General features: G+C 43.3%; 1 protein-coding gene across 1 annotated transcript in view; it reads right to left on the bottom strand.

Moving 5' to 3' along the window:
• The window catches only part of TMEM178B (transmembrane protein 178B), a 211282-nt gene that overhangs the window by 7540 nt on the left and 188599 nt on the right, over window positions 1-15143 (bottom strand). The window contains exon 3 of the mRNA NM_001195276.2: window positions 12296-12433. Within this exon, the coding sequence (NP_001182205.1) occupies window positions 12296-12433 (138 nt within the window). The remainder of the gene's footprint in view (window positions 1-12295; window positions 12434-15143) is intronic.

Below are 15143 nucleotides of genomic sequence, written 5' to 3'. Positions count from 1 at the left end.
CAGAGGACTACATATTCTCCATCAAGACTACATACAACTCAATGGGCACGACCCTTAGGTTTGTGTAAGTCAGAGTAGAATATGGAAAGACATTACAGCAGTTGAAGGCTGAACTTCAGTTTACAGTGTTGCTCCAACAGTCAGTCTATATTTTGCACGCTGCATAACCCTCAGATTTGCTCATGGAGACATTTCTGCTGCCATACCAAACAGCGCATGGCACTGCACCAGGAGTGGATGCCCACGCTGGGTGCCCCTTCAGTCAGCAACAGCCAGGACAGATCAAGTACCCTCTGAAATTCTGAGCCAGTATGTAAGGCAAAAGCAAGGCCATGTAGCTAACAGCACATTGTTTTGACAAAATGTACTAGGGGAAAAGAGAGGAGCTGATCAAAGCCTGAGCTGAACAACCCTCTAATTACTTTAGCCATGGTGAAGCCTACGACCCACCTAAGCTAACCTAGCAATAATAAAGTGACTTGAAAGTAGCCATTAAGCAAACATAATGGCTTGTGAACTTGCAGCCACAACAGAGAAGGCAGCAAAAACTGTGCCAGTTGTAGCAGTGGGATGTTATTCAGAGCAGTGGGATGTTATACAGTATTTTACTGGGGGCAGAAGAGAGAAAAAGAAGAGGCTTTCTTAACGTCAAAATAATGAAACATCCCAACCAAAGGTTAGTGAAGCTATTACATCCCTTTTCTAGCAAGCACCATGCTTGGTGACAGGCAGAAACTGCCAGTGGGTTTGTTGCATCCCCTGCAGTATGCACTTCCCAGGACTGCCCAGGAAGAGATGCTTCGTCATGCTCTGGGGCTAAAAGACCAAAGTCTGAGCCAATTCATGTGAATCCACTGTATCTCAGATAGGCCTGATGACAAGACACGTAAGTTTAGTATTGAACTGTATGGCAGGGAGGTGCTTCCCAGCCTCAGCCTTTGCCAGAGCTAAAGAGGAACTTGTAAGGTCAGGGTTGGGCTTGCTTCATCACAGGGCATCTCCCATAGCACAGGGATTCCATGCACCACTTTGCATCTGGTCTGTCAGCAACCAGGCCATCCTGCCTCTCCCCAGGGACGGTCTTTTTCCTCCAGTCAGAAAGAAATGAATGTCTCTCAGAAGGCTTTGCTTGGCAAAACCTTTCTTCCGTGGGAAATTTTAAACAGCTTGAAAGTCTTCAGAATTATTCTTCGCAGCTGAGGGATGCAGCTACTGAGATATAATAGCCCCAGATCAAAATAAGATGTAATTGTTTAGCCAGCCAAGAGCACCAGGCACAGGCCAGCCTTACGAAGATCAGGTAATTTACGTGAGAGCTCTCAAACAACAAAACTACTCTGACCCCCTCTGTGCTGCCTGGAAGGATCCCAGGGCATGGAAGATGCTGAAATCGTCTTTCCTATCGCAGCCTCTGAAGTACGCACAGATGCACAGAGGTGACTCCCCTCTGTTATCACCGAAAAGCCAAGGCAGTGCACATCGGCTGGAAAAGAAGGCTCTGCTCATCGAGTTTCTGCCTCATCTGGCTGCTTCTCTGTGAAATTTCCAGCAGCCAGATGAACTTCTCTGTCCAGGCAGATTAGACCACGTGAGTGTAGCAGTGATTTGTCCAAGGGGAGTGTTGTTTTTCCAAGTTGACAAACCAAGGAGCCGATGAGATTTGCTACACAAACAAATTCACTCACCTCTCTCTCTGCAAAGAATTCTTCCTGTCCAGCAAATCCTGCCAGCATTGCTCTTCCTTCTGTTGCCTAAACAGTTCTCCTTTCCTCTTTGATGCCAGGCATGCAGAAAAAACTCAGTAGACATTTTAAAAAGAAACAAAAAACAACCCCATGATAAATGCCAGTTTTGTTTTCACTGCCTTTCTTTGGCCTTGAAACGTTATGCTGTTGGAATTCAGAGGCCAGCAGCAGATCAAAGACCTGGTGATGCTATTACGGGGTAAAGAACAACCACAGAATTTTAAAACTACACATAACTTGTTTTCCAGGACTGGGTGGGTGGGAATGTCTTTTGTATTCCTATCGGTTCTGTCTTCCCTGCTTTATTTCTGCTTTAATTCACCTTCTGTCAGCTTCCCCATAGACCTCCTGACATCCCTGAGAAGCAAACCAGATTGCAAGCCCTTAAAAACCATCCGAGGCTTTTTGTTCTCGTAACTCTAGATGGTACCGACTCTTCTATCAGTAGCTCCTGTCCTGGTGAGTGAGAAATTACAAGTCAGCAGAGATGACTTTCAAAACGATGAAAACAGGAATGGGAATCGTTCCTTTTGCTGAACAGCCTGAATGAGGCGACTCCTCGCTTTACTGCCTGCCGGGCTCAGGGAGGCTGAACAATTTGAAGTAAGAGTGAAAAAACAAGGAGTTTATAGGTGTGCACACACTGCTTGCCCTGCCTTCTGATCCAGATTATCAGATCTCTGCACCGCGTTACTAAGCCTTTCCCCTCCTTCTCCTAAATGCCAGCGTACTTCTGTACAGAGTTGCCAGAATTGCTCGTGCTGCTATTTCCTTCCCATGGTGTGAGCCTGCATCCAGGAGAATCAGAAATGAGCCACAGGAAAAAAAAACAGCGTACTCAAAGGCTGATTTTGAACTCGGATGGTAATGTTTCCACAGAGATCAAATGCAATGGAGTTGACAATGAATCCTCTAGTCGTGCCATTCTTTCCAGGAACAAAAAAAAAACCAACAGCACAACAAATCTCAGCACCTCTGAGTGACTATTCCCTGCAGTACAGCTGTGTTATTGATTAAAAAAAAAACAAAAACCAAAAAAACCACACACAAAAAAAGCCATTTCTATCTCCCACTCCATTCTCTTACAGAGGCGTTAAGCCTTAGGTCCCTGTTTGCCAGATCTGTCGATATCGACTTAAAGAATCAGCTTAATTCCTCAGGTATTATGAAATATGACATCTAATGAAAATGGCATGTTTCTGAGAGAAAAAGGACATATCCCTGCTTTTGAACTTCTGTTGTAGGAGATGCAAAGATGTGTATAATTCCCCTTGAGGAGTATTACAACAAGAAATTACAAAAGAGCATTTCAGTAGAAGGTACGCAGTAGCATACAGAGAAGTCCAGACACTGAAAGCAGACAATCTTTCATGTTCCTAGAGAGCTTCCTTCTTTAATTTTCAAAATAAATAAATAATATCATATCGTATATATATAATAAATAAAATAAAAACGTGTTCTCAGTGCACCATAGAGAACTACTGGAAGCAGAGATCTAACACACTATCCTAACTCTTCTACATATGATATATGAACCTTGTCCCATTTTCTCATGCAGTTAGCTGTTTTCTATCTTGAAAACACTGAACAGGCCGCCTTGACCTCATGTTAAAATACCAAAACATGGCAAGAGGGGCATATGTTTACATGGATTATTTCCTAAAAGTTTATTTTTTAACTGAAAATATGTAATTAAGCTACATTCAAAAGGGAAATCATAGAATCATAGAATGGCCTGGGTTGAAAAGAACCACAATGACCATCGAGTTTCAACCCCCCTGCTATATGCAGGGTCACCAACCACCAGACCAGGCTGCCCAGAGCCACATCCAGCCTGGCCTCCGGGGATGAGGCATCCACAACCTCCCTGGGCAACCTGTTCCAGTGTGTCACCACCCTCCGTGTGAAAAACTTCCTCCTAATATCTAACCTAAACCTTCCCTGTCTCAGTTTAAAACCATTCCCCTTTGTCCTATCACTATCCACCCTTGTAAACAGCTGTTGTTCCTGTTTCTATGCTCCCTTCAAGCACTGGAAGGCTGCAATGAGGTCTCCCTGGAGCCTCTTCTTCTCCAAGCTGAACAAACCCAGTTCCCTCAACCTTTCCTCATAGGAGAGATGCTCCAGCCCTCTGATCATCTTAGTGGCCCTCCTCTGGACCCGCTCTAAGAGCTCTGCACCCTTCCTGTACTGGGGGCCCCAGGCCTGGATGCAGTACTCCAGATGGGGCCTCACAAGAGCTGAGTAGAGGGAGACAATCACCTCCCTCTCTCTGCTGGCCACCCCTTTTTAAATGATATTCATTTCTATGATATTCATTTCTAAAAAATGATATTCATTTCTAAAAGGTGCTTACCAATGGTTAACCAGCAAAGAGAAAAAGGCACACTCAGTCCCGCTCATGTAGGAGGACTGGACACATATCCATATATATCTGTATATCTACGTATCAATATATATACAGACGTGTATCCATCAGTGCCCAGCTTTTAAAATGCCTAACAAAAGAAGGGCAACTCTTTAGGCCCAAGAAACACGACCTAAGATGGAACCAGAGACTATGACTAGCCATCCCATCCATGAGGGATACTATGAGCTGTGTAGAGGAGAGCTGCTTAAAGAGAGGGACTGACAAATCCTGAAAGTGAGGAGAAAAGGGCATTTTTAATAACAGACCAGCACTTATTATCTCACTATGCAGACGCTCTGCACTGTTACATTACTACCTGAGGGGGCAGTGGGGCACCAAGTCTGCGTGGCTCCTGCAGGCACTGGGTCTCATCATAGGTCCACAAAGATCACCACTGTCTCTTTCTCTGCCTTCCCCAGTGCCCTGCCAACGTGTTAGACAGTTCTAAAAAAATCAAGAGCCCTAGAGGGGTTTAAACATTTAAAACATATTAACGGTGTACATTAACACAGGTCCATTCTGGTTCGAGACATTAAAACCCTTTAAACATAGTGCAGAATTTAACCAAAGGCACAGGTAGGAGCACAAGTGTGTGTCTGGTGTGGGAGGCGTACACTGACCACATCTCCCTGAGGCTTGGTTCAAAGGTTCATATCCAGTTTATGGCCTCTCCTGATACAAATCAGCCTTTGTCTCCATCTGGAGGTTTATCCACATAAATAAGTTCATAGGCCACTCCGAAAGGAGTTTCACTGAATTCTTCAGTTTCTCTGCAGTCATCATTAATTTAGTGTCTCCCACGGGATTAGAATGTGACTGGCATCTCACTTTTTCCAGCATTCCAACTCCTTTTGAATTATAAATACTTTTTTCAGTTGGCAAAAGCTGTTACGCCTCAGTGATGACGACATTTACGCCAATATTCACTGCTCAGACTCCAGCCACTATTTTTATACCTTTGTTTTAGTAAAGATCACATGATGTTGCTTAAGCTCTATATGTAAACATGTTCACACACATGTATGCATTTGCGCTTGTATTTCCATGAGGGTAAAAAAAAGATTTTACATAAATTTTATAAGGTTACTGCTTTGGGGGAAGAAGCAGAATTTTTAGTGAAAAAAAAAAACAGTGTGGAAAAGAAAAAAATAGATCACAGGTTGCCCAGGGAGGCTGTGGATGCCCCATCCCTGAAGGCATTCAAGGCCAGGCTGGATGTGGCTCTGGGCAGCCTGGTCTGGTGGTTGGCGACCCTGCACATAGCAGGGGGGTTGAAACTACATGATCATTGTGGTCCCTTTCAACCCAGGCCATTCTATGATTCTGTGATCACAAACAAAGTCTTCAATCTTCAGTGTTGTGGATCGATCACGTCACCACAAGTGCTCATCCTGAAGAATGTGGAGATACTGCGATCATCAGTGGGAAACAGACACCCCAGGCTCCCTGCTGGACCCACCGCCTCTCCAGATGGAGTCCAAAGAATGCCTTTGGATTTCTCTTTCTGTTCGTCTCCCTCCCCGCCTCCTCTTGGCAGCTGCTCTGAAGGTAACTGCCTCGGAGACGTCAATCACAGAGCTTTGCCTCACGCTCGCTGTATTAAATCGTTACATTTTTGTTTCTTAAATTATTCAGCAGCGGGATGATTATTTTAGATGGCAGGACTACGGTTATGTAGAATAAACACTCTTATTTTCTGCCGCTCTGTGCTATTTTCAAAGTACAGTGAGTTAAATTTGGGACGCAAATGACTCAACAGCTGGTAGCGATCCATGGCTGCAAACACACAGATGCCTCCGTTGTCATCTCCTAACACATGCAGAGTGAGGCAGAGGAAGCACAGCGCACAGGACTGGGTTTTTAAAGACAGGGCTCTGCACGGAGGTGGGGAGCAAAAGGGTGCAGATGCATGCAGCACATCTGCACTGACAAATGTGGGTACAGGGCTGACCAAGCACTTTGTAGGCAGGACTTACGCCTGCACTGAGGGAAGGACTATTTGGGGAACGTTTCTGAGGATAGATGAGGATGAGGATTTGGAAAAGGTTGCTTCTCCTTGGATTAGTATCTAAAAGCTTGCTGGGAAAAATGTGCTCATGCATTTGTAAGTGGGTTGTTCATTTCTTTAATAAACATCTTTTCTTGAGTGTCTGAAATATATCATTAAATTGTGCCAGCACACCTGCATCACTTTATTTCTTCCTTCTCTTCCCTGCCTGCTTATCTCTGCCACAGAAGCCAGCACTGGAAAGAATACGTTTTCACCTCTGCTGTGAGGAAAGGTTGGAAGCTGTTGCAACCCTGACCTAAGACTCACGAGGAGGAACTGCTGCAAAGAGCAATCTGTCAGCAAAAGCCTTGGGTGGGTCAGAAGGAACCCAGATAAGAGCAGAAATGGAGCTGGCAAACAGTGCTAGAATCCCCCACATGGGCATGTTTCCCTGACGGGGCAGAGGACACAAGGCCTTCATGGCAGCAAGTGCTCAGGTGGGAAATCAGAGAGGAAAAACTCCAGAGTGCTGTTTTATATGGCAGGACAGAACAGCAAGGCTGTGAGGCCTTTAAGTGCCAGTAAAGAAGGGGATTGCAGGCTTCCAGGCAATGCCCCAAGCCCAACATCTCACTCAAAGATGTCGCTAGGCAAAGGTGAGATACAGCGTGAGACTACACATCATTTTATCACAGATCTGCATGGTGAAGCTATATCACGTGAATAAGGGCATTTAGCAGCTTGAATAATTTCCAAATAGACTAATTAGAGTCTAAATTATTAATGGTAAAATTTATAATTGGCTCAAAGCAAGGTTACAGCAAGAAACATACTTGACTTTGCAAAGAACAATGGAAATCTGCAAGGGTGGTAAAATGATATGCTTCTCTAAGGGAACTGTTAGCAAAAGGGGAAAAACCCTAAAATGATCATAAAGTGCATGTCAGAAGACAAAACACATAGAGAACAGATGAAGGAGTAAGGGGAATGGGTAGAACAGTAAACAAATGCAGAGATGATTTATTGCATTTATTTGCAGTAAATTTGGAACAAAATAAGACAACTCAGAAGTCTTTCCCTGAAGGGCTGCCTTGTTAGGCATGCAGTAAAAATCCTAACAGTTTCACTGGAATGTGTTCTCAATACAAATTACAGACCTACAAAAGGAAAACACATGAATGTGCAGCTGAAGGACAGAGCTCTGATAAGGCTGATAAAACGTCATTCTTTGTGGGTCTTTAATACATCTACAAAGGCAAGTGATGCAGCGCTTGCCAGGGATATAATTTGGTCAGGGATAATTTTATGCTGAAGCAAGTACTGGAAAAAGATATTAGAAGTGCCATTTTTTATTTCCAGATGGGTTCAGGGACAGCAGCTCATGGGGGAGGTGCATCAGATTGAGCAGGGGAGGGTGGAGCCCCTCTGAGATGCTGGAGTGTGCCCCCATGGGGCTGCCCTGCCACCCCACTTCCCCTGTGGGGAGGAGGAAAAGGGTCCTGGAACATATGGGTATGAAATCAGCCCTGCTCTCAAACCTAGAAATTAAGAAACTCACATGCTAGTGCAAAACAGCTGGCTAAAATGAAATGGAATGGGAAAAGAGACACTGAAACAAAAAGATCCCATACGTGAATGTGCTGGAGGATGGGGGAAAGGCCCATAACTAGCTAGCCATATAGCCCGTGTGCCTAACATGATACAGGAAATATTCTTAAATAACTTGATGAAGTACTGGAAGGAGGGATGCACTGAAGATGCAGAAATTCACCTCAATAGGGTTACCAGTAGGACAGTTCACAGCATCTCAACTCTTTGGGGCTGGAAGAAAAACAGAAATTTGACCTTGACTTGGGAACAATGTTGGTTGCTAATGGGGAAGGAAAGACACCAACCAAACGAAGCGACAGGTTTGCCATGGTAACCAAAGAAGTCAAGGATTTGGATACATTCAGAAGAACCTTTCCAAATCTGAAACTGTAAGGACTGCTTCATGGGAATTGATGAAGAAGCCACACTCAGGCTTCAAAAAGCAAAAGCGTGGTTTCGGTGCAACTAAACATGCTTTGGTCAAAGCAGAATGTACAAAATGCCCCAAATACGTGCATTTCTTTTGGTAGATGTTTAACTGAACTCCTTTTAGACTATCACTAAGTACTTGATATTCATGAAGGCATCAAGTTTGCCACAGGACCATGACATTTCAAAGCAGTGTTACAGATGCCTCTAAGGTTTCAGTGACTATTATAAAATTGGAAAATTACTGGAGGATGTGCCCAGCATAGAGCTTTTACTGGTGCACAGATTTTCAATAATTTGCATGTAGAGAACAAGCAAGAAGCTGCAAGAGGATGTGCTTGGAGTGATATATAATTTGAGTGTGACCCACTTCTATAATAGAATTAAACAGTGTCAAGTAGGATGCGTAAAATGAACAAATCTTAGGGAAACTGAAGAGCACGGTTCCAGATGGAGAAAGTCCAGAAGAGAAACTTCTGTAGGATAAAATCATACTGATAATACTGAAATGAAGCTACAGTCCTGGGTACAGGACACTGCAGTAGTATCATCATGCAAAATGAGGTCAGAAATACTCCATATAACCTGCAGCGTCCATCTGGCTTTGTGCAAGATGAAGGACTAAAACAAAATCTACTGCGGTCAGGTAAATGTTGTTGTTCAAGATAAGAAATCCAAGTGCAAATCCTATGATAAATACAGAAAATTATGCAAAAGAACTTCAGAAGCCGTAAGAGATGTGTGTTGTTGATGCAGATACATTTGGACTAGAAAGGAAAGATGAATTATTAATAATTTAAACTTGTTACAAAACATGCTGAATAACAGTGTAAAATACACTCTAAATCACAGTTCACATGTCCTGGATTCCAGATGAGCTAATACCAGATAACAGCCTTGCATTTCACAAATGACTTATTCCAGCAATTTGCTTGAGAAATTACTTCAAGCACAGTAAAGCAAGTCCTTATTAAGCACTGCCAAATGGGCTAGCAAGGAGACCATTCAGTAAATATATTAAAGAAGCAGAGGTCCAGGGAAACCATGTCTGGTCTTGTAAGATTACCACAGCACATTTCTCAGTGCTCCGTTGAGATTTCCTGTTCAAAACCCAAAATCCAAGTAATGTTTAACCCTGAAATTGTTGCAGAAGTGCTGTTTATCTACAAATTAACGCAAAACAAATGCTACAAACGTAGCCTAAACCAGCAGAATTGCAAATGGAAGGGAAAGTCAGATTTTGGACTGGTTATAAAGCTACCAACGTAACACAGGATCCTGTTATCTGCAATGAGGCTGGACACTATAAAGCCTCCCAAGGCATTTTCCCCCCTTTTGAACCAGAAGAAAACTAACCAGAACTAAGAGGCATTTTGAAGACTGATGGGGTGACATCCTGACAGCATTTATGTCAAGACAGAAGTGACAGCTTCATCTTCAAACATCGTCGGGCAACACACTATCAGGTTCACACTACATTCATTGGCTGTAGAAAGAATGCCTATGTAACTTGTGACACAGCAGGAAAACACTGATAGCTACTGACTAACAGATTAGATGGCTTTAATTATGTATGCTATTAACTGACTGCTTCATTTTGTAGATGTTACTTCATGCACTTTTGCTGTTAAAAGAAATCAGGAAAAGGGTAGCAGTTGCCATGGACTTGTGCAACAAAGAGAATAATAACCCTTTGAAACTTTGATTCACGTGCCTATGCTGGAGCAGAAAATATGTTTGATCTCCTCCCAGCACATCTTTATTAAAAGTATCACACATCTTGACAGAATTTGGCAGATAAAATAATCTGGTGCCTCTCATTTCAATTAGTTTCAGCTTCCAACTGCTGGATCTTGTTATTATTTTGTCTACTCAGTCAAAGAGCATGCTACTATCAGATGGTTTCTCCTTGCACAGGTACGTCCACGCTGTGTTCAAGTCAATTATAAACCTTCTGTTAAACACTTTCAAGCAATTGGCTTTTGTGGCACACTGTGTTTTTCATGTTTTCCAGACCTGCAGTCATTCCTACGGCTCTTCCGCAAATCTCTTCCACCTTTTCCACATCCTTTTTATGAAGGATACCAGGTTAGGATATCCAGAAATGGTTGTGCTTTCCCCAGAGATAATCCTACCTCTTATTGCATATTCCCATCAAAACAGTGATGGGATGAACTGGCACATGTAGCAGCTGCACTGCACTGAGAGCTCCCGTGCAGCTGGATGATCCCAGCAACCGTGATCCCAGAGACCTTCTCAGAGCTGTCGCTTTCCAAGAGGCAGCCTTGTGTTCTGCAAAGCTGACGGATGCTTTTGTTCCCAGTTGCATGACCTTGAATCTGTCTCCACTGAAATGTGTATAGTTCGAGCATACCAAACAACTGTTATTTTTCTAAGTTGTGAGTGACCCATCTCATTATGTGTGGTTACACTCAGTCTTGTTTCACCTGAAAGCTTTCATCAGCTTCCAAAAGAAACTTTTTTTGCTAGAAACTTCACATATTTGTTAATAATTTTCAATTACTAAATAAGACTTAGCTAGTTTCTAAAAAAAAATTGCTTGTTGTATTTATTTACTATACTCCAAACACTTTAATCTGATGCCACACTGTAGTAAGTTAAATATCACACAGATATCTGAGCATAATATAGCAATATAGCCCCCATGCAAATTAAGCTTTTAATTACATAAGAAATACTGAGCTAATTTGGCAGACCCATTGCCCATAATGTGCTGAACACCCACAACAAACCATTTCCTGGCATCTACGTATAGACCAGTGTGTGTTTGCAAAGGGTACTAGCAGACTTCAAATGTGTTTGTGGGCACCGAGACAGCTAGCATCTATCTCACCAATAGCACCGGAACATAAATGCTTGTTATCTGAGCACTTAGCTCCTCTTCTGGGACTACCCGTACTTTCCTGTATTTCACACTCTTAGCTGCACCACACCGCAGTAAGGGTGAACAAGTGGTCAAATGCATTGAAATGCTGATCTGCTCGGTGGGCAAGGACCCAGATGAGCAAAAACCACCAGCAGAAAAAAAGAATGGAGAATAGAAGTAATGCTATTCAGTTGTAGATGTTCGGTCAGCACTGTGGTTGGGACTGAACTCTCACATCCTTCGTTTAAAGTAATTGTGTGCTGTGAAGCCTGCTGGTGGCAGAAAGTTGGATGGCATCTGTAGTAAAGAAGGCTGGAACATTACACAGGAAATATTGGGTAACCTTGAGGGCTACTGTAGTTGAAATGGGAAGAAGTGCAAAAGCACAGAGTGCCAGGGCATATATCTAGGGACTAATAAACAGAAACTCTGCTGTAAATTGGGAGCTCATCAGTAGAAAATTATTAAGGAGGAGAAAGGCCTGGATGTATTATCTAACTGAAGGATGGCTGTGGGTCTCTCGTGTGACACAGCATGAAAAAGGCAAATACAATTATAAAGTACTTCAGGCAAGGGATTTCCAGCAGAGCATAGGAACCTTCACATCACTATACGAGGCACTGATCAGACCTTGTTTGGGAACGACCCTTCTCATCTATATTTGAGAAGCACGTACAAACAAGAACTGGTGGCAGAAAAGGCTGCTGGACTGATAACTGGTCTTACAGAGGGAAATCTGCAGGAGTAGGAAACTTATATTTAGAGAAGGAAAGGTGAGAAGATACCATTGCTCTTTGTAAGCATCAGAGAACTTATACCAAAGGTTGCATTTGACTCAAAGAACAGCTGACCAGGAATAAACACAGGTTAAAACGCTGAGCACAGATTCCAGCTATCGAAGTCTCCCACAGTGGAATAGAACAGTAGTGAAAATAACATGGGCTCATCTTCAGAGTTTTATTACTAAATATTTTAATCATAGAGAGCCCAAGGGAGAGGAGATTCTGTGACAGTGTTACTTGTATCAATCGCGGTCTGGTCTGAGCAACACAGAAAGGCCCTTCCCAGTTTGACTTATGGAATATGCAACCATAGTTGGGCTATTCACAACATACAACAGAGGAAACTCAGAATGAAACCAAGTCCAGATCACTTAGAACAATCCTGAAAACATGTTTGCAGTGGCACAGAAAAGGGGAACATATGAAAACAACATTTGTCTTCTCAGACACCAAAATCCTTACCTCCCATGAGGAAGAGAAGCCCCGCCACATATTGCATAAGGCCTCGATCCCAACAGCACCCCAGCACCCCGATAATCCATCCGAAGAGGATGATGGCCACAGCCATGCCCATGAAGCCAGCTGTCATCCTGCGCAGATCTGCAGTGGGGAAGACAGAAAAACAGCATGCCTGAGAATGGAGCTTCATAATGGTCGTAATCCGAAACGCTACTTAAATGACCTGCGTTCAGTGTTTGTTGGCACAGGAGGGTTTGCATAAGGAAGGTCCAGAAGGAGGACAACCCATAGATTAAGCCACTAGCTTGGGCTGGGGAGAGGGAGAAGGTGACCACACAGACAAAACTAGGGATTCACCTTAGTTCTGAATCCCTGTGTGATTTTGGGACAGACACTGCGCCCCTCTGGGATGCAGTTCCCCACGTGTAGTAGGATGGGGCTTAGCTCCCTGCCTCCCAGCAGTGCTGTCTGCGAATCTCAGGACCTTCAAGATGGTGAGACACACAGTACTCTGCTGTCAGAGACAAGAAATTCTATGCAGACACACGGCTGCGGCACAGGGCAGTTTATTGCCCTCTCTTGTATCTAGATGGTGACCTTGTCAGATGATTTTTGCTGACGACATTTTTGAGTGCTGCAGGAGCACAGTGAGTAGGAAGGGGGCAGGAGACCAAAGTGGAGCATTTTGTGCTCTGAAAGTGGGGACAGAGCACCACGTAAGATACGACTGCATGGGGTTAACCTGTATTTATCTCAGAAATAAAGGAAAAAGGTCTTCAAGATCTAATGCAAGAAATCGTTACATTAAGCCCTTGCTGCATCTTATATTTGCCTTCTGCAAAAAAGGATGGGACTAGAGGGATCCCTTGTTCTACATGCGCTGGGAAAAAAATGTTCACAGCTGCTTTTGATGTGAAATCTGAGCAGGGAGACCACCTGGCAAAAATAGAATGGCCTATGAGAGCTGACAAGCATCTTTACATTCTCAAATAATGGAACAGATGGGAACATCTTCACTAACATTTGTCTGTTCCCTGTCCTTCCTCATGCGTGCACTGATATGTCAAGAGTATATGTGCAGGGAAAATTCCAGCCAAGTCAGCTCTCCAAACATTTGTTTCCTTCTTAAAGCAAATTTTATTTGCATAGCAATGATTTCACTTGCTTTCAAGAAACAGAATGCTTATGACAGAGGGAGGTGGGATTGAAAACCATGAATCAGCCACTAGTCTCTATGGCAGCTTATTTCCTTGGCTGGTATTTCCCTGTTTCTCAGTTTCTGTTATCTTTTGCCCTTTTTCTACAGCAAATACCAGCAGTGCAGGGTCAGTGAAATTTATGAACAGCAACAAATTATCATCATCAGAGATTAAAAACAAACTCCTAATCCAAGGTTCAGACACTCTGCAAGGTCTGTAGGTGTGCTGAGACAAAATGATGTGATTCAGTGAAAAACAGTTTACTCAGGGCTGTGTTCATTGTAGTGATTCTTACAGAAGATGGAGTAGCAGTACACAACCCTTCCCTTGAAATTATAATGAGTTCTTGTAGATTGTCACTGATTTCTCCAAGGACTCTCTCCGACAACACACAGATTACCAGGCCTTCAGCCCAGCAGTGTCCAGTGCCCTTAAATATATATCTTCAAGTCATCCTTTTATTTCAGGATCTGTGACCGTCTCACCAAAATCAAACAAAAACTCATCACAAAACATCTGAATATATTCTAGGTGGTCTGACATGGGGGAAAAAAAAATCCACAACCATTTCCTGCAGAAACTCCTACTTCCCACAGGCAGTGCTGGTCCCTTTTCTTTGGGAATTTCTCAGAGAGCTTCCTAAAGCAAGCAGTAAATGTTAGTAAGCATTTCTGTCGGCAGTGCGACTTCATGCTTTGTAGTCTGTGAAAGCCTGGGCTCAATTTGAAAGACAGAAAAAAACTTAAAATGTTTACTGTTTCTATGTCATCTTCAATAACAGCAAAACACATCTCAGAGCTGCTGTGCAGCTGTCCTTGTCAGCTCAGCAAAGCCCAGCCATTTTAACTTGTGACTGCTGACGCTGGGTAATGGCACTGGCTCATCCAAATACCCTAACAATCTGCTCTTAATTTAAATAGTCTTATTCAGCTGTGAGATCATAGAATCATAGAATCACCAAGGTTGGAAAAGACCCACAGGATCACCCAGTCCAATCATCCACCCATCACCAACAGTTCTCACTAAACCATGTCCCTCAACACAACGTCCAAACGTTCCTTGAACACCTTCAGGGTCGGTGACTCCACCACCTCCCTGGGCAGCCCATTCCAGTGCCTGACCACCCTTTCAGAGAAGTAGTATTTCCTAACATCCATCCTCAACCTTCCCTGGCACAGCTTGAAGCTGTCACTAACTCCTCAGACCTATCCCAATGACAGACTGATGGAGCCAGTCCCAGAGGGGATCACAAGTATCTCCACAAACTATCCACCACACTAAAGGATGGTTTCCACCCCAATCAAATCAGCATGAGTTGTACCCTTGGACAGAATAGTTCAAATAGCAGGTGTGAGATTTGAAGATCCAATTTTTGAGGTTTGTTTCACTGGGCCTTTTCTCCTGCTGGAGACTGAAACGCAGCCATATCCATCAGCATCTTAATTCTGGGCTCACATTCTCCTTTGAAAAAACCAGAAAGCTGATCTCTTTGACTGACACCTACTAACACACATGAAAAAAAAAAGGCACAATTCTTTAAGAAATTCTAGTCCTCACTAGGTTCAGTGGGCTCAGCTTATGATTGCCACTGCTTGAGCCATATGCAAACCTGTTCCTCACAAGCCCATTTATTAGGGTTTATTTAAAGTACA

Source organism: Gallus gallus, chromosome 1 (genome assembly GCF_016699485.2).
Source record: "Gallus gallus isolate bGalGal1 chromosome 1, bGalGal1.mat.broiler.GRCg7b, whole genome shotgun sequence".
Lineage (NCBI taxonomy): Eukaryota > Metazoa > Chordata > Aves > Galliformes > Phasianidae > Gallus > Gallus gallus.
Note: the sequence above shows the minus strand (reverse complement) of the source record. Positions and strands in the feature narration are given on the sequence as shown.